General features: G+C 44.9%; 2 protein-coding genes across 28 annotated transcripts in view; one reads left to right on the forward strand and one right to left on the reverse strand.

Moving 5' to 3' along the window:
• acss3 (acyl-CoA synthetase short chain family member 3) overlaps window positions 1–15737 on the forward strand; it is a 39282-nt gene extending 23545 nt beyond the window's left edge. For 2 of the 3 annotated variants that reach the window (XM_067489678.1, XM_067489680.1), the window contains exons 10-16: window positions 3511–3606; window positions 3874–3937; window positions 4831–4912; window positions 5369–5491; window positions 5569–5668; window positions 5856–6028; window positions 6425–15737. In XM_067489678.1, the coding sequence (XP_067345779.1) occupies window positions 3511–3606; window positions 3874–3937; window positions 4831–4912; window positions 5369–5491; window positions 5569–5668; window positions 5856–6028; window positions 6425–6508 (722 nt within the window). In that variant the 3' untranslated portion in view covers window positions 6509–15737. The remainder of the gene's footprint in view (window positions 1–3510; window positions 3607–3873; window positions 3938–4830; window positions 4913–5368; window positions 5492–5568; window positions 5669–5855; window positions 6029–6424) is intronic. The other variant, XM_067489679.1, reaches the window with a different exon arrangement.
• Window positions 7596–17142, reverse strand: part of ppfia2 (PTPRF interacting protein alpha 2) — a 126236-nt gene continuing 116689 nt past the window's right edge. For 7 of the 25 annotated variants that reach the window (XR_010911941.1, XR_010911936.1, XR_010911942.1 and 4 more), the window contains 11 exons: window positions 15765–15846; window positions 15073–15273; window positions 13691–13753; window positions 12818–12850; window positions 12567–12742; window positions 12274–12371; window positions 12015–12190; window positions 11610–11678; window positions 11115–11271; window positions 9361–10922; window positions 7596–7915 (listed from right to left, as the gene is read on the reverse strand). Coding sequence is in view for 11 of the 25 variants with exons in the window: in XM_067489666.1 (XP_067345767.1) it covers window positions 9394–9452; window positions 10866–10922; window positions 11115–11271; window positions 11610–11678; window positions 12015–12190; window positions 12274–12371; window positions 12567–12742; window positions 12818–12850; window positions 13691–13753; window positions 15073–15273; window positions 15765–15846 (1171 nt within the window). In the remaining 14 variants the exon portion in view is untranslated. Of the gene's footprint in view, window positions 7916–9330; window positions 10923–11114; window positions 11272–11536; window positions 11679–12014; window positions 12191–12237; window positions 12372–12472; window positions 12743–12817; window positions 12851–13690; window positions 13864–15072; window positions 15274–15764; window positions 15847–17142 lie in introns of those variants that run through there. The other 18 variants (XM_067489668.1, XM_067489675.1, XM_067489677.1 and 15 more) reach the window with 15 other exon arrangements.

A 17142-nucleotide genomic window follows, 5' to 3' on the forward strand; every position in this document is an offset into this window, starting at 1 on the left:
TGTGCGAGTGCGTGCACGAGCAGCCCACTCTCAGTATTTGGATGCCTGTATCCGTCTCTCGTGCTGCCTGCCTTCGTTATCTCCTCTCCGCGGTGTGACCACAATAGTAGTACTGCATGTACTTTGTCATCTTGACCCTTAAATCTACACATTTCAGATAATTGACCCCCATGAGATTCCGTTCCTTTGGGAAGGTTGTCACAACTGATCCTGCTGACTTAATAAAGAGGGAGGGGGCGGGGGGTCGTCACAGTGCTGATAATGTCGGTGGTCATATTTCTACACCAGTGGGAACACGGTCTGCATGAGGTAACATTAGAATTCAACAGTTTTTCTATATGCTGAAGACCCCTAGCATGTCGATGAACCTTTCCACACTTCTTGCAGAATTATTCCCAGAATATTGTAGAAATGCCTGAAACATTAGTGCATCCTCTGTGAACCACAGGGTGGAGAAATGTCTTCTCTGTCTTCATAGCGTGGGACGAGGACGGAATCTTGGGTATTTGTCCCCTGACATCTTGTAACTGAGGTAACTGATTATCATGGAGAACTTTGAGCTCATGGCTGAAAGCAGCGCCGCCACCTCCCTGTTGTCCTGTTTGCCTTGTAAAATGTCAAAGTGTAATTACACTGTCCCCTTTCATTTGCATTGTAGGTTTACTCACTTGGCCCAAATCGCTGCCAGCGAGCACTGACTGCTGCTGTGAACAGCCAGGTTCCATAAAGGACACTTGGATGTTCTGCAGGGTCAAAGTGATGTATTGGTTCGTCGGTATAAGGCTGGATAAGTGTTTTAACCTTTGGATTTCATTCCTGCTGTTGTGAAGTAAAATTAGTTACACTTTTGTGTTAAGAAAGGTGTTAATTTCACAAAAACCTCAAGTCTCCCGTCTTTTTCAGTGGAGGGTAAAGCAAAAGGTGCGATTGTGAACCTGTGGTCTGTCATCGCTCTGTTGTGGGTGGGACTAAATTTCCCCCCTGACTGCACCAGGATTGTGTTTTTCTTGTGCGGTTGGTGCCTGGTGCAGGTGTTTGAACCCTGTGGGGAGTAGCTCACCTGTCAACCTGTCACTGATGAATGAGGCCACTGTAGTTTAGTCATGCTCCCTCATACTCCCTCTCTTCATCCGACCTCATCCCCCTGAACGTTTGCCTTTGCAGCCTGCTGGGCTGAACAGCAATTGAAAAGTGTTTGCGTGGTGACAGAGAGAGAAGAGTCTCTGACCACTTCATTTGATGGAACGTGTAGCTCAGCATGATGATGCATCTCTTGGTGATCGCTCTGTACAGGCTGTCACGCACCACGCCGACAGCAGGCTCTCGGTCAATGGTGGACTGTCGAGTGTTTGTCTCCTGAAATATGTTTTAACTTAAGCAGGTTTGGCTGTTGAGCTCAGCAGTCGGTGCTGGGGAGAGAAACAGAAGTAACGAGGCGACGCGATGGACGACGCCAAGACTGCAAACACCGAAGGCTCTTTTCATTCTTCCTGTTTTCTTCCAACTTAAGAATATTTTTACAAAAACGTGGCCGTCACAATTAAAGAAACCGCAACTGTGCTGAGCAAGAGTGGATTGAACAGTGTAAACATTTGCATCCGCTCCACTACTTCCTTTACTTTCCCCTTTTCAATGACGGCTGGAGACCACTGCCACCCGCTGGTGTGGACGTCCTCACACCGACGCAGAGCTCACGTCCTGTCTGTGTTCACATGAGGATGAGTTATTTGATGTGGCTGTGGTGATGAACACAATATGAACCCCTGGTTTTTGGCTCTGCTTTCAGCATGTTGCCGCCTTGAGCTGTGATTCTTTACATTGAAAGAACTTGATCCCAGGCGGATTTTTCTCCCTCTGTTTTCAAGCTACTGTGGAGTCGTTTTTGGGTTTGACGCTGGCAGATGAGTCATTGCTGTAGCTTTCCCTCGGGGTTTATTGAGGAGTCCAGGATGCGTCTCTAAATGTCTGTCGTATTGTTGATTAGCCTCCACCAGTCAGGAGACTCGTCCCCCATCTGTAGTCCAAACGGTTCCCTGTTTGAGAAAATACACAATTCAAACTCTGTGTCCCCTCCTCTGTGCGAGAACGGGCCGCATTCCTTTTCTCTGCTGCATACATTTGCATCATAACAGCTGAAAAATGCAGCGACATTCTGACTTGCTGTAACCTAAGAACAATACTTGATGGACAGATCGTGTTTACACCACATGCAGACCCTGTTACTGTGGGACACTGCATTCACCTTTTGGAACAGCTTGTGCGTATATTTGCATTTGAGTAATAAGACAAAATGGCATCACGTGAGTTTGGACTTTGTGAAATACTGTTACATATTTAATGTTCAATTAAACAGCGATTCTCAATCCTGAGAATTCTGACACCACTGTTTTAGAAGATACTTTTACCCGTTGATCAAAGCAATGAGGCAAAACAAAGGGAGTCACCATGTGGAGGGATACTTTGTTTATGCGTATGATCAAAGGAAAATGCAAAAGACAGACTGACCAGCATATCTCATTAATTTGAATGTTTTCTTTTGGTACAGTGTCACAGATGCATATATTAAGATGATCACATCCTCTGCTGTCACTCACACAGCAGCACCAGCAGCTGTCACGGTTTCCTTGGAGATGCCTGCACGTGTGTTGGCTTTGCCACTCGACAAGCTGGAGATAAGTCGGCCGCAGGAGGTGAAGACAATGAAATGAAAGGAAACGCTACTGATGCTACCTCAGTGATATGGAAATGTCAGACACCACACTTCCTCCCTCTGTCGCTCCCCTTTTTGTCTGGGCTTCTCATGAAATACAAAGTCCCCGTGTTTCAATCGAAGCTGTGGCGTTTATTGCCCGTTAGCAGTAACAACCTGTGTTTTGGAAGCGTTCACACCTCAGTATACAGTTACATAGTATACAGATTCTTTATGCTTTTAGTGATGGTTTTCTGATGAAACTTGACCCTGGTTACTGGGGAACAGCAAACAGTCTGAATTTCGTATCGTTACGTGCATGACAACACAGCACGGCAGGGTTTTAAAGTTTTTGTTAAATCTAATTGTTTGGCCATGTCGTCCAGCCCTGGGTGGAAGCTTTCAGTAGTGTCTTACAGACCAACAAACACCCACCGACTGAGTGTTTTTGACTCTAACATAGCAGACCGATAGTGATCTTGGGCTGCTCGGCTGCTGTGTGATTTTCTGATGTAATCTTGCTTACTGAGCTGGATCGATTCTGTTATTCATTCTCTGTGTGTGTGTGTCTAGTGTGGCAGACAAACAGGCAGGTCTTGGCTTGTGGAGCACAATATTTATTGGTGTGGGGAGTCGTGGGGGCACCATAGGAGCTGTCATTGTTCTGTATAATGCAGGTGGATGCAGCCCACCAAACCAACCCAACCCAATACCACACGAGCTTTTTTAGAAGCCTGAGCTTATTGAGCAGAAAGGCAGAAACAGTGAGGTTCCATCACACATTCAGAGTCTCTCTCTCACGTACGTGTTTTTCCCAACAGAAACTGGCTCTGCTATAACCGCCTCGTGTGTTGGTCTGGGGAATTCGCTCACGCCACCTTCAGGCCAGGCTGGCAAAGCTGTTCCAGGTTATAATGGTAAGTGTGAGAACCGTCTGAACCAAACCCTATTTTCCTGTGTGTGTGTGTGTGTTTCTCCGTTTAATTTCATTTTCTGGTCGTCATTTTAATGAGCCCAGAGTCACAGCTGTCAGCTCTCACTTGCAGATGCACAGTAGGTAAATCGAAACCGAAATGAAAGGAGTCTGCAAATGCTTCTAATTCCCTGCCGACTATTTAATATATCTGCCACTGGGTGACACAGCGCTTCTGAATATGAATCGCATGCTCTTCCCTTTCCACTAGTCACAGTGATCGATGATGACATGCAGCACGTGAAACCAAGAACCCTGGGCAATATTGTGGTGAGGTAAGCAGAGCGGGGATGTTCACAGTCATGTGAACAGCTTAGTTATTGCTTTACCTTTCTGCTCCCACTTGCAAATGCACACACATAAAAAAAAAAAAAAAAAAAAAGTGCCACGAAAGCATTGTGCACAGATTTTCATCTTCATGATTGACTGTCAGGCAGCTTGGAGATGCTGAGGTTACAACAGGAAATATACAGAGTGTTTATGCAGGAGAGCAGCTGGTCTAAAGTGGACTCCTTGAAAAGCTGCAGCAGCACTTCATGCTCCCTTATCTTCCAGTCTGCTACTTATCTCTTATCACTTGCCAAAGTATTTTTTTGTGTAACTGCTAGTATTGACTCACAGCCAACAGGGGGAATTTCCAATGAATCCAGATGAAGAGGAATAACTGACAGGTAGAGCTGTAAACAGGCATGAGCAGCTGTGTGACTGCACTTCCTTCCAGTTACCCTAAAGCCTCTGCCAGCCCTGTGCTTTGATCAGAAGCTTTATCCACAGCTTCATAATGTCAGTGTGTGTGTGTGTGTGTGTGGTTGCCTTCGAGCGCTTACAATGTGTTACAGCTCTTTGGAATCGTAGGTTTTGCTGAAAATTTTGAATAAACTGCCAAAACTAATTGAAATATATTACATATTTGTGCCTAGGAAGTGTAGCAATAAGAGACGGCAGCTCAGCAGTGTTGGAAAAGAAAGTGTTGATGTTGCTACAGTCATGAATGGCTCAAGTTACATTCTTTATTATTAATGTAATAAAATAACTTGTTTAAGTTGCTGTACCGGTGTGTTTTAGTGTAGAGGCCTGACTTGACTAGTGCTTTATCAACTTTTATGTTGGACATATACACTTTGATATTTTAATATATCAGGAGTTTTTTTTCTTTTTTTCCCTTCAGACTACCTTTACCACCTGGTGCAGCACTGTCACTGTGGCAGAACAGGGATCTGTTCAAAGAGCTCTACTTCACCAAGTTCCCAGTAAGTTGTGGTACCATTTGTTAACAAGCTGGTGTTTGCTACATAAAATAGGTTGCACAGCAATGACTTCACTAGACTCAATAATGGTCAATTATGTATCAGAACAGTTGGTTATTTGGAACCTTGCTCACTTCTTATTTTCTTACAGTGACTTAATAATAATGTAGTTGTGTAGTAATGATGCAGTAGTAGTAGTATGTGGTGAAAAGTTGCCCTCTAGTGGTGGAGAAGCTTAGTGCAGCGGCTGTTTGAGGCACAGAGGTGTTTAAATGGCAGGTAGGTGCAAAATACTGGTAGAAGTGTGTTCAGTGGTTCCAGTCTTCTGATAGAAATTTGCACTGGTAAGAAAATCAACAAACGATGATCTGAGGTTAAATTGACGGAGACTCGACTTGCTCCAAATATGTTACACTGTAACACCACCACATCTTCTTTCTTCCCCCACTGTACCACCAGGGCTACTATGACACCATGGATGCTGGTTTTGTAGACGAGGAGGGTTTTGTTTACATCATGTCCCGTTCTGATGATGTCATCAACGTGGCAGGACACAGACTGTCTACTGGAGCGTTGGAGGAGGTACGTAATTGATGCATGTGGTTCAGAGGTTTCCCAACTCCGTTCTGCTGTTAGTCTGAATGTGTGTGCGTTTACAGTCTGTGATGCAGCATCCTGAAGTGGGAGAATGTGCTGTTGTGGGTTTAGAGGACACTCTGAAGGGACATGTCCCCTTGGCTTTGTGTATACTCAAGAACGGTGAGACATAATCTTTAAAATATTATTTTCCTGAGTTTTCAGACACCATTTAATACGATCTCAGAATTGGGGAGGTTTGCCTTCGTTCACCCAACTTGCAAGACCATATTCAATACAAGGTTTAGGAAGAGAGATGAAGAAATGCTGGTGCCGCGAAAACTACTGTATTTACATGTGTTTGTCTCAGGTGTGCAGGATAAAGAAAAGGTCACAAATGAGATAGTGAAGCTTGTGCGAGAGACCATCGGACCCGTTGCTGCCTTCAGAAAAGTGCTTTTTGTCCGAGAGTTGCCGAAGACGCGCTCTGGCAAGATCCCTCGCTCCTCTTTGGCCAAGCTGGTCAACGGCAAACCCTACAAGGTGTGACCACACTCTAAGTGCACTTTCTCCACGAATAACAGTATCATGGAGGCGACGGGTTAAAGGAAATATTTAGTTTGTTTATGCTGTAAATCAGCACACAGACAAAGCTCATTTTAAAATTCTACAAATTCAAAACGTTCTGGAACATAAGTAATAAGTAATGTTGGTGCATTAGCAGGACACGTCTCTTCTAGGATCTTTACGGGTTCCTCAGTTTTCTTTCTGCTAATCAGGTGCAAAAGGCCCCAGGAGAGAAACAGTAATGGTACTGGTGTTTCCATGGATACAGCCTAAAACAGGGATCTGTAATCCTCATTTCTATAATTAGGTACTAATTAGCAAGTTTAGCCAGCTTCATTTCCTGATGTTGTAAAAAGCTTTTTCTCGCCTCAGATCACGCCAACGATCGAGGACCCAGGAGTGTTCAAAGACATCGAGAGGCAGGTAGAAAAAGCTCTGGGACGCGGTGGTGCCTGATCTCATCAGTGGGACGACAGAAAGCTGAGGTTGGATCAATTTCAGCAACACAGTAATTTCCCCGCTCAGACATGTTGAGGCACGTGTGAACTAAAAGTCAAATACAGATCATTTTTAATATTGCAAGTAGGTCTGCTTGTATGTTATGTCAATAATAGGTTTGAAAGAGTCATAGTGACAGAAGCAAGAAACCACTGATCCATTGACATTTTAAATCTAAAAAAAAATTAGGCAGCTCATTCATGGAGTTTTTTTTTTTTTTATTGAGAATGAAAACTGTTTGCTCACCACTTAGTTTTGACCAAAATACGAGAATAAAAAAAAAAAAAAAAAGACACTGACATGATTCATTGTTCGTGCAAATTCAAGATGGAAAAATGTAACACTTGTCCATTAGAAATAACTCAAAGACAGAACAGGGCTGTACAGTAGGCTACTGTGGAAACTCTGACAGAAAAAGAGTTAACATTTACACCAAGTCACAGCAAGCAACAGGTTTGTCGTCAAAAGTCAAATACACTCTATTCACACTATGAGCTAAAGCAGCCTGTCTTTCAGTTATTTCTGTTAACAGGTGGGTGAGAAGGCCAACGCGGCTGAGTGTGTTTGTCTTAGCGTCTCGCCTGACAAAACGTACAGTACCACAAGTAACAGGTTCCACATAGGACCTCCTGCCTTTTTGTTCTGACAGGACGCTGTTTTGTGCAACGGCATCTGGTTTTGTCCGTGGCCACATAGTCCGTTGAGTTGATGCGGTTGTGTCAAAGTGCTTGTTGCGTTGTTCGTGTCCTCCTACAACGCTCAGTCCATTTCAAAACTAGGACTGAAGTTTTGTTGGTGCCAGAAGTTTGGCTCAAAGTGGCTCCTGTTGACCACTAGATGGCAGGTTTTCACACAACGTCCAGAGTCTCTTCCTCTCTCTGTGGTGCAGCAGCACAGGTTCATCATCATAATCAGCACAATGAAAAAATAAAACCATATGTACAAAATGATCTAGGGGCTGTGGTGATATGGAGACAGTTTAAAGAGCAGCATATATTAATATATGGTCCACTCAATGAAGTGGCAGGGACTTTTTTTGCACAAACTCTGAATATCTTTTTATACATAAATGTGTATATATAAAAAAATTGGCATATTTATATTAATTTACAGAACCTACATATCTCCTGTAGAAGAAATACATAGTATGTTACGCTTTGACAAGGTACTGTACATGTAAAAGGTAGAAATGGTGACACCAGGGCAGCCTGCAGGACGCTTTAGCACAGCATCTGGTGCCCACGTTCTAAGGGTGGGGGAAAGAAAAGCCGGGCTTCTTGGCAGTGCTTGTCGTCAGAGTGGTCGGTTCCTCGGCAGCGTGGCCTGGTCAGCAGCTCCACGGGTCAGTCGCATTCAGAACCGCACCTAAAGCAAAACACAACCAGTAGCTTTTAAAGGAGAAAAGCTTCATTGTAGCTGTTCGCGTTGCGTTAACGTAACCGGCTAACAATGACTGTGATCTTCAAGCTTCAAGCAGCAGTGGAACCTAGTTTGTGTATTATACATTTGGCTTTTTCTCTTTATGCCTCTAGAGCAGCCATACTAAGATTTGTGCAGCTGTTGAAGCACAGCTTGTCTCTGGAAGCGTTTTAATTGTTAATGTGTCTAAATTTTGTGATGATGTGATCTTTAGTACAACAGGGTGACCTGGGTTTGTAGGAACCTCTTTTTACAAAGATGTCCTGGACATTTGATTACAGCTGAAATTGGACCTTCTGTATAGTGGGGACAGTGTGTTTCAATCAGCGTGTGCTAACTGGAAACTAAGAGACCGGATTCTAACAGCATATTTGGTTATGTTTGATGTGTTGGCACATGATGTCTTCATCACCCTCAGGTGGTTTAGGGTCTTTGTTTTGTGTTGTTTGTTATTTTTGGTAACTGCACCAGTGGAAACACACACACACACTCTCTTGTATAGATTTAAGCAGAACGTTCTTCACACGTGCACTGTTCCAGAATGAGCCTTTTTGCGCCCAGTGAACTTTCTGATCTTTCTTTTGTCTCTGCACTCTATTCTTATTTGTTGCTGTGTGTGGGAGTAGTTAGAAGCTGATGAAAGCATTAGAAACAGCCTGCAGGGGTTTTTCATGGGATGAGCAAATTCTTAGGAAACTCAAAGTTAGGTTATGAAGATGAACTTCACATAAACACGTCCCTGCTGAATCCACCCCCCTTCATCTCTTCTGTGATCACCCGGCACTTTTCCAGAGGCTCGTAACGTTACTGTAGCTGTAGCCAGGTGCCTGCATTGGAAAATGGATCAGAGCGTAATGCTTCACTGTCAAAGACTAGAGGAGTAGGATTTAAAAATGGAGAGTGAATTCCACTTTCAAATACATATTTATTGCTTTAATAGAGCCATGTTCCTTTTTAAGGATTAAGAAAGACGTGAATTCTGAGATCTCTAACATCAAAGTTCCTAACTCATATCATTGTCTTGTGTCGGGCTTTTCAAGCGAAACAATGCAGCCGCAGCAACCTGAGTGGTTTTAGTTCCGACATCTGGCTGCAGTCAGTGCACACTATTAAACAACTGGGAAGGAAACTAGGGCGAGATCACTTTGTGAAGTGATCACGTGAATGAACATTGTTAACGATGCTGAGCTGAAACCGATTTCTAAAGCTCGGACGATGACCATTCTGTTCTGGACAGACATCAGCAGCAGGAGTCACCTCATCAAGCTCACACCAACCCTGCTGGGATCACCGCCCTCTTTAATCTAACACTACTTTTTTTTTTTTTTTTTGAGTGCTTCTGGACAAAGCTTTGTATTTACCAGAGCGAGAGTCTGTGTTGTGTTACATACAGCGTACAGTTTAAGGTCCCTCTCTTCCTCCTCTCAGCAGGAGTAGGTTCTCACCGTGGAGCTGTCCAGCCGCTGCACCGCAGAGGGTCCGACTGTAGGGGGAGACAGCGACACACAAAAGATCTTTAGAGCTGAGCGGAAGGACCACTACCATATCACATGGAAACATTCCTCCACTTGGTTACCACCCCAAGAACGTGCTACAGGATTAGACGTCCTCAAAGGTACGAGTGAGATTGCAAGCAGAAACACGCCAACACATGTAACGTGAGTTTGGAGCGTGTTGTGGACGTCACAGACCAGGGAGCACAGAGGGACACGGGGGGGCTGTTCCAGTGTCACTGGGAACATCTTGTTAGAGGAGAACATGGCTAACGTCAGTGCAGTCTGAAGATTTCCAGTTACAAATCACAACTTCTGTGCTGTAATTTGCTTGATACAATTAGCATCGGCCTGTTTAAAGGATAATTCCAGGTTTACTGCAGAAATGGAAGCAGACAAAAAACATGAATTTCAAGGTGTATTTGCAAATGATCTGGACAGGAGCAGCTTTCACAGTTGGCTCTAAACCTTTCACAGTTCTTGACCATTTTGGTTAGAAACGTGCAAAAAAGTCTAAATCGTGCAAAGATCACACTGTAGAAATCTTTACGGTTCAGTGATGGGAAAATTCTGCACGGATGCAAAGCTTCAGGATAAAATCGGACATCTGGAATTGAAAGTGTCGCGTTAGATTGGGTGGAATGGCCTGAAATCGATGGTGCTACTAATTTTCAGCTTAACCAAGTTAAGCGCTAAGGTCTGGGAAAGCGGGAACATCGCTAGAAGGAAGTGCATGAAAGACATGAGCGGTCAGGTCTTAACCAAATCTACTGAAACATGCAGGAGAAAACGTCCACCACAGCTGGCAGAGACACAGATTTCCTGTGCTGCGTTCAAAGGCTTTGTGTAACCGCTGGTGTTTCTTGCTCTGTCAGTCTCTGATGATGCAATGTTGCTGTGTTCCCAGATCTCAGCTTTCTCTTTGATTCTGTCGCTCTCACATCAAATTGAAATCGAGGCCAAAGCTACAGAAATAAAAACCTGGAATTATTCTTTACTGAAAATCAAGTTTAGCCAGTGTCCTCTTTAGGCAGCAGGGGGTGAGAATGACACACTGTCACTTTGGATTCCTCAAACACATCAGCTATGAAAACCTCACACTAACCTACTGACATTAAGCAGTGCTGTGTAACTTCAAGGGTTAAACCAGCAAGCATGGGTCCTAATCCATAGCCCCCCACCCCCCCAGCTACTAACACCAAGGTGACTGGACAAGTATTTTGCAATTCTGCAAAACAACACCCTTGGAGCTGAATATTAGAAGAGCAGTGGAGAGAGTGAGTAAGAAGAAATGTGAGGGCGAGAGATGACGGAGAAGAGTTTACAGCAGGAGGAGATTTAGAAGAACATCAATATACACGCAGGGCCAACAAGCCCAAAACCTTCAGTGGGGCATAGCTGACCTTGAAACCAGTCCACATACATGTCGTCAGGACTGTCGTCCAGCGCCTCATAGAGGACTGCAGAGCAGCCGTCAGAGAGAACAAGAGACATGGTCACAAAACAGCAAGGAGCAGCAGGTCCTGCGCTCGGCTGTGGGGCTTTAACCTCTGTGGTGTTGTTGCTCTGCTAAGCTACGCTGCAGAAAACCTCCGGCTTTAACACGGTGCATGTATGACATCATTTTGAGGGGGAACGAGGGGGGCACTCACCCTCCGGGGGCAGCCTCCGGGAGTGGCCCGACGTCGCAGTGAGGCGGAAGCCGGCAGGGAGCATCTCTGCTGACCCGGGCATCATACTGATCCCGTGGACGTCTCTGGGCGGGAACTGTCTCCTCCACGACGGGCCACGGAAGTCTTTGTCATCACACTGACGGACAGAAACACGTCTCATTTGTTTGCAGACCCAACGAGGTCACAATTGGGTTTAAAGGCTAAAGTGACAAACCCTTGTTCCAGGAACATTTTTCTTACAGCTTCACTGACTTAAACGCCTTCTTGTTTTGCTGACAAATCAAGTAGTTGCTGGACATAAACGGCTTGATTTTAGCAGCTCTGCTCCAAACCAGTACATTACATTTAACCATCTGAAATGAGGTTGGAAAACATGTTGCAAATACTCTAAAATGACTCACAAGCTTTGTTTGCTGTGACATTTCACCTCACAGAGGTGTGAGGTCAGTCCCGGGGCTGATAGTTGCTGCTCACCTCATCCAGTCTCCTGTCGGTGCCCAGCGCCAGCAGATTGTTGTACTCTCTCTCCAGAATCTGACGGGCCTGAGGAAACAAACGCGTTCCACACGTGATTTTCACGGGCCCGGCTATTTCTAGCAGCGCGCTAACAAGAGGCAGCTGACACATGACGTTATTTGTGCCGCATTTCCATTTTCACCAAGTATAGATGAGATGAGCAGTGAGATTTCACAGGGAAACCTGCCAGAGTGACAGTTGGCAAATCTGCATGTTCTGACTTAGATTCCAGCAGCTCTGAAGGCTGATACCAACATACCTCTATTTTTGGGCTGAAGCTGGTGACGGCTGATGTCTCTGCTCACATTCAGCACCTTAACATTTCGGTTACGACACCTGACTGTGTTGACGTAGGTGCACTACCTGAGTGTTTTGCGTGGGGATCTGGAGCAGCAGCGCCAGGCTGCTGTAGTCAAAGTTGTCATCCAGCGCGACCAGAGCTCCGTGCACGCCGCTCTCCAGCAGGATGTTGGCATAGTCCCTGAGGCCTATGCTCTGCACCCAGCGGATGACCCGCTCGTTACTCCACACCAGAACATCTGCGGAGGCACAAAAAACACCTCCGTCTCAAATGTCTTTGTTAGACGGTGGTGCTGATGGGGTCTTATGTGCCAGTACTTGCCTCTCATTTCATGCTGGCTGTGCTCCCGGCGTCTCTCCAGTTCTTTCCTGTCATAATTGAGCTTCTTCAGACACATGATTCCGTATTGTAAACTTGTTCTGTTGTCAAAAAAAATAAAAATAACAATCTTTATATAAACACATTCACTCATTGAAAGTAATCACGTCAAACATCAGCTTGCAAATTAGAATTCACGAACTTAACAATCTAGTTAACTAGTGATGTCTGTGAAATCCAGTGTTGCTTCTCTTTGCCCGACACTGACTGTAGGGCAGTTGAGGCGAGTCCGGTACCTGTGGAAGCTGTCAACCATTTTGAGGTGCACCCTCAGGTCCTTCTTGGTGAGGTGATCCAGCATGCGGGCGTCCACCAAGCACTCCATGAAGTAGCTGCGGTACTGAGGTAGACCTAGACTGGGCAGCCACTCGTTCCCTATCCACTCATGGTTCATGTCGCCATAAGCTAGAGTCTGACAGAAGACCTGAGTTCACACACTGCAGCAAACGCAGCCTTAAATGTTTTCAGGTTCATTTTTTTTTCTTACCTGTGCCCAGCTCCCCTCTTCAGACTCTGACTTCTGGTTGAAACACAACAAAAACACAACACATTTAATACGTAGGGTTTATGGTCGTTAATGATGAACAGAGAAGAAGAAGCTCTGTAGTTCCAGAAAACAGTGGCTCACCATAAACATTCAGAAGTGCTTTATAGCACATATGTGGTTTTGTATCTTGGATACGTGCTACTCCTGAAGAGTTTAAATGATTTTGCAAATAAAGACACGTCCTAATCTCAAATGTATAATTTTGGTGTTGTTTGGGAAAGTCCTGCAGTGATGGTCTCTCTCATGTAGCTTCATCAGGCCGACTGCTTAATGGCTCAACATGAAGCACTTGCAGTACTAACAGAGTTTTCATACCACTGATTTCTGTAAACCACCATGGGTTTGACATCTCAAACATCGATGTATTATACTGACGTCTGAACGGACTTTACAAAGTTGCCCCTTTACAATTAGGAATAAATAAACAGTTCGGGAAACCGTATGTGAATAAAATGATAAGTCCCCAACTTAAACAGTGACTTATAATAAAATTAAGCATTTAAAGTGACATTTGATCACATTTTTGATTCGGGAACATTCATAATGCCTAAACAATGTCTTATTACAGGTTTATGTCTAGTTCATATTTAATATCCTCATGATCACATTGCCTCCAGAAAGCTACGCCTACATTTAGACATAAAGATGGCATCTGCACATCTATGCACATCCCTCACCAACTGCTTCCTCCATCAACATTGTTGCTGACAAGAGGCTCACAGACCACAGAAGGGGCTTAACTGACGTAGTCCCCACCCAGGTCCACAGAAAAGGCTAGAGAAGGTCGAGGGTAAAGGACACAAGCAGACTGACCGTTTTGGAAGGGGCTGCCAGGGTCTCCATCTCCTCATGGGTCACCCACACATTGCCTGATGGCTGCAAGGGGCAGAGCCCAAGAGACAGAGCAGCAGCAGCAGCAGCAGCAGGGTTGGTAGTAGAGGTCCAGCAGCAGGGGCAAGCAGTGTTAAAGAAGAAGAGCAGCACCACTGTAAGCCAATAGTGTTATAGCATCACAGTCAGATGATGAACTGGCCCCCACACCCACCAGGGGTCAAAGGGCATATGCAAAGGACAAAAACACAAGCACAACACAGCACAGAAACATCCCTTTTTGGACATGAGGTACATGTAGAGTTAACACAACAGACATGCACAAGTTAGTAGGATTAGCACCAACACACACTGCTAAACCCCTCACTGCTCTCTGTTTAACAGTTTGGCAATAAAGGTTCAAATGCACAAACAACTGCCTCGAAAATGTGTGTTTGTTAATTGGGTGAATCAGCCCTTTAACTGTTGGAGACCTTGCTGTGACCGTAGCTGCGGGTCAAGCTGTCGCGACCCAGATACCAAAGGTCAATGTCATCTGAGTGAAGCACACTTCACTACACGTTGGACGGGATCCAGAGTGTCTAATGCATGTCCAACTGCCTTTTACAAGGTCGACCCCCCCCCCTCGTCTGTTAGGTGTGACAACAGGCAGAATGCCCATCACGGTTGGGGTGGAGTTTGTGGTCAGACGAGTGGGGTCCCACATTCTGTAATCAAAATTTCATGAGGTGTGGAAGTGGAGCTAAGTGGTAAAGGGGGATTATGGGAGACGACTTAATAATAAAACGGGGGGGAGGACAGAAAAAGGGCAAGAGCTCGTGAGTTACAGCCGCTGGGTGCATGGATGGTTTTGTGTCTTGGCTGCGTTTATAAATCTGTGTCTGTATGATGTGTGAGCTGCATTTGTGCACGTGGCTTCAGTATAAATCATGATAATACTGGCTCTCAAGTGTGAACATTAAGGACCAGCAGTAATTACCATGACAACAGGGAACTACCCTCACTGTGATGTAAAATAAGTGAACAGAAACAGTCCACACTGAGCAGTGGTTCACAGCAGTGACTGAACTGTTGACACGTGCTTGAAGGGATTATGTGATAACAGCTCTATCATTTGCTTGTTGTCACTCGCCTACACACATCACCCACGTGTGGACGGTAAACAGAGCGGACGTTCAGTCGTACAAACATTTTTTAGAGCTGCTTTTGGCTGTAGTAATGTACGTTGATTAGCATAAGTACGCAGCTATGAATACTTTATTGGTTATAACCTGGCTGATATAAAAAAATATTAAATCTGTAATTCCAGTAAAAAAGTGAGAGTCCCTCTGTGTCCCCGTTCCCTTATTTGTGCTGTAACTCACGGTTCTGGTGGTGGGTGGGGCAGATGGGCTGGTGAGGGAGACCATTTCCTGGATGGCGAGGCGAAGTTTGAGCCGGTGCAGAGGATTACTGATACCGATCTCCCTCTGGATCTCTGTGTCGGACAGGGCCGACATGATGGCTCCGCTCTTCACGTTGGCACGGCACGCCGCCACGTACCAGGCCGGCATTCCCAGCCACAGCTGCACCGCACCAGGTGGAGAGGAGGTAAAAGAACACTGGCTGCTGAGAAACCAACTCATTCATGGATTTTTACTTACATATCTCATGCAATACATACAACTTGGATTCTGATTTGTCTTTAATCAACATGTTTTTTTCACCAAATTAAGCAGGAAGTGGACACTCGCTCTTTAGCATTTTAACAACATATAATGTTCCGTAAAAGGCTGCGGACAGGTAGCCCCCCAATAATCCAGTCTGACTCCATTTTTAACTGGGACATTGTCTGTTTTAGCTGGTGGTGGCACAAGCTTCACTAAACATGAGGGGCCAGTAGTGTTTCTATATTTCTCCTAAAACATCTGTCACAGGCAAAACCCAAGTGGTTCACTGATGATTCATCACAAACTGTTTAAAAGATGTGTTAATATAATGCTCATCACTGCAATTGTGTTCATAGCTTAATAAATTACTCATAACGTCCCTTCACACGCCTCAGTGTTTGCTTTACCTCCAGCCAGGCCACAACTGTGGGCCCATCCCACTGGGCGAAAGGTAAACCCTTTCTCCTGGCCTCCTCCAGGAGCTCGTGTCTGAGGTTTGGGGCAGAGGAGACATTGCATGAACACATGGACTGGTACATAACAATACACACACATTTCCTCACACAGTCACTGCCTCTCAAACAGTCTCTCTGTGTGTAATACATGAGCAGAGTACTTGTACACACTTTATGTCCCGGTGCAGCCTGTTCACCCAGAGTGTGGAAAAGATTCCTCTCGAAGGAGACAAGCACACAGCTGTAGCTACAATCAGCTCCACACACACACAGGTTTTATATTGGCTAATGTGAGCACATTCACTGACTACACGCAGCAGCTTCACTTTTTAACATATTTAACTGGAATAGTTAAAGTATTAGCAAGCCAGCAAAATGCTTTAGATAAGTTTTTTCTATGTAACACTTCTCAACTGTAGTTTGTAGGAAACGCATTTCTGCCCAATTCATTTCAAGTCGTCTCGTCTGATGTTTAATTGCCATTGTTGACAATAAAGCAGCTGTAAATCCGAATATCTCATCAAGGTCCAATTTTTAGAATAGAAAGAGTTAAACTGGAAGTTGTAGCCACACGTTGGTTTATTTTTTATGCCACTAAATTTAATACATCATATAGTTGTGTGACTATTAAAGTATTTTTGGCTGTGACACAAATGTTACTGTTACCACAACTCAGTATTCGGTCTGACTCATTTGATATTTAGCGACATTAATCTCAATGCATAAGGTCGTAATATCCTCAGCAGAAAGCACAGACTGTTTCTCACCGCGTGTCTGAATGCAGATCCACATTTACAGAGGAGTGCACAACCAAACAGTGCACGTGGAAGGACCCAGCACTGCAGTACCTGCTCAGTAAAGCTGGACACTGCAGTGCTAACCGAAGTACAGATGCCCAGCTCATCCCAGTTCAGCTGCTCAGAACTTATTCTGCTGAGAGAGATTTTTTTCCCCCCCCTTCACTTTTGTGGATGCAGTGTTCGAACTCTGCAGCAGGGTCAACGTGTCTCTACATTTTCTGGACTTGGATCCATGTTTTTGTCTAGCTGGCGCTGAAGTGTGAGCCGTGACGGCCGACCGCTGCATTGATTTCCTACCTTCGAGAGCCGCACGGTGCCGACCTACTCATCCCGTGCAAACTGCCCCCTCATAGAAAATGGCGGCCTGTCATGCACAGTGCTATTTTGTATGGTGCCGAGTCCTCCCACACTCAGAGAGACACAAAGAACTGATAACAGCCTAAAAATGTCTGACAAGCAAGCGACCGAGAGCACACTCGTACTTGAACACCCACACATTAAAAAAGCCAAACAATGCAGTTCTTATTCTG

The sequence above is a fragment of the Channa argus genome, chromosome 21 (genome assembly GCF_033026475.1).
Source record: "Channa argus isolate prfri chromosome 21, Channa argus male v1.0, whole genome shotgun sequence".
Classification (NCBI taxonomy): domain Eukaryota; kingdom Metazoa; phylum Chordata; class Actinopteri; order Anabantiformes; family Channidae; genus Channa; species Channa argus.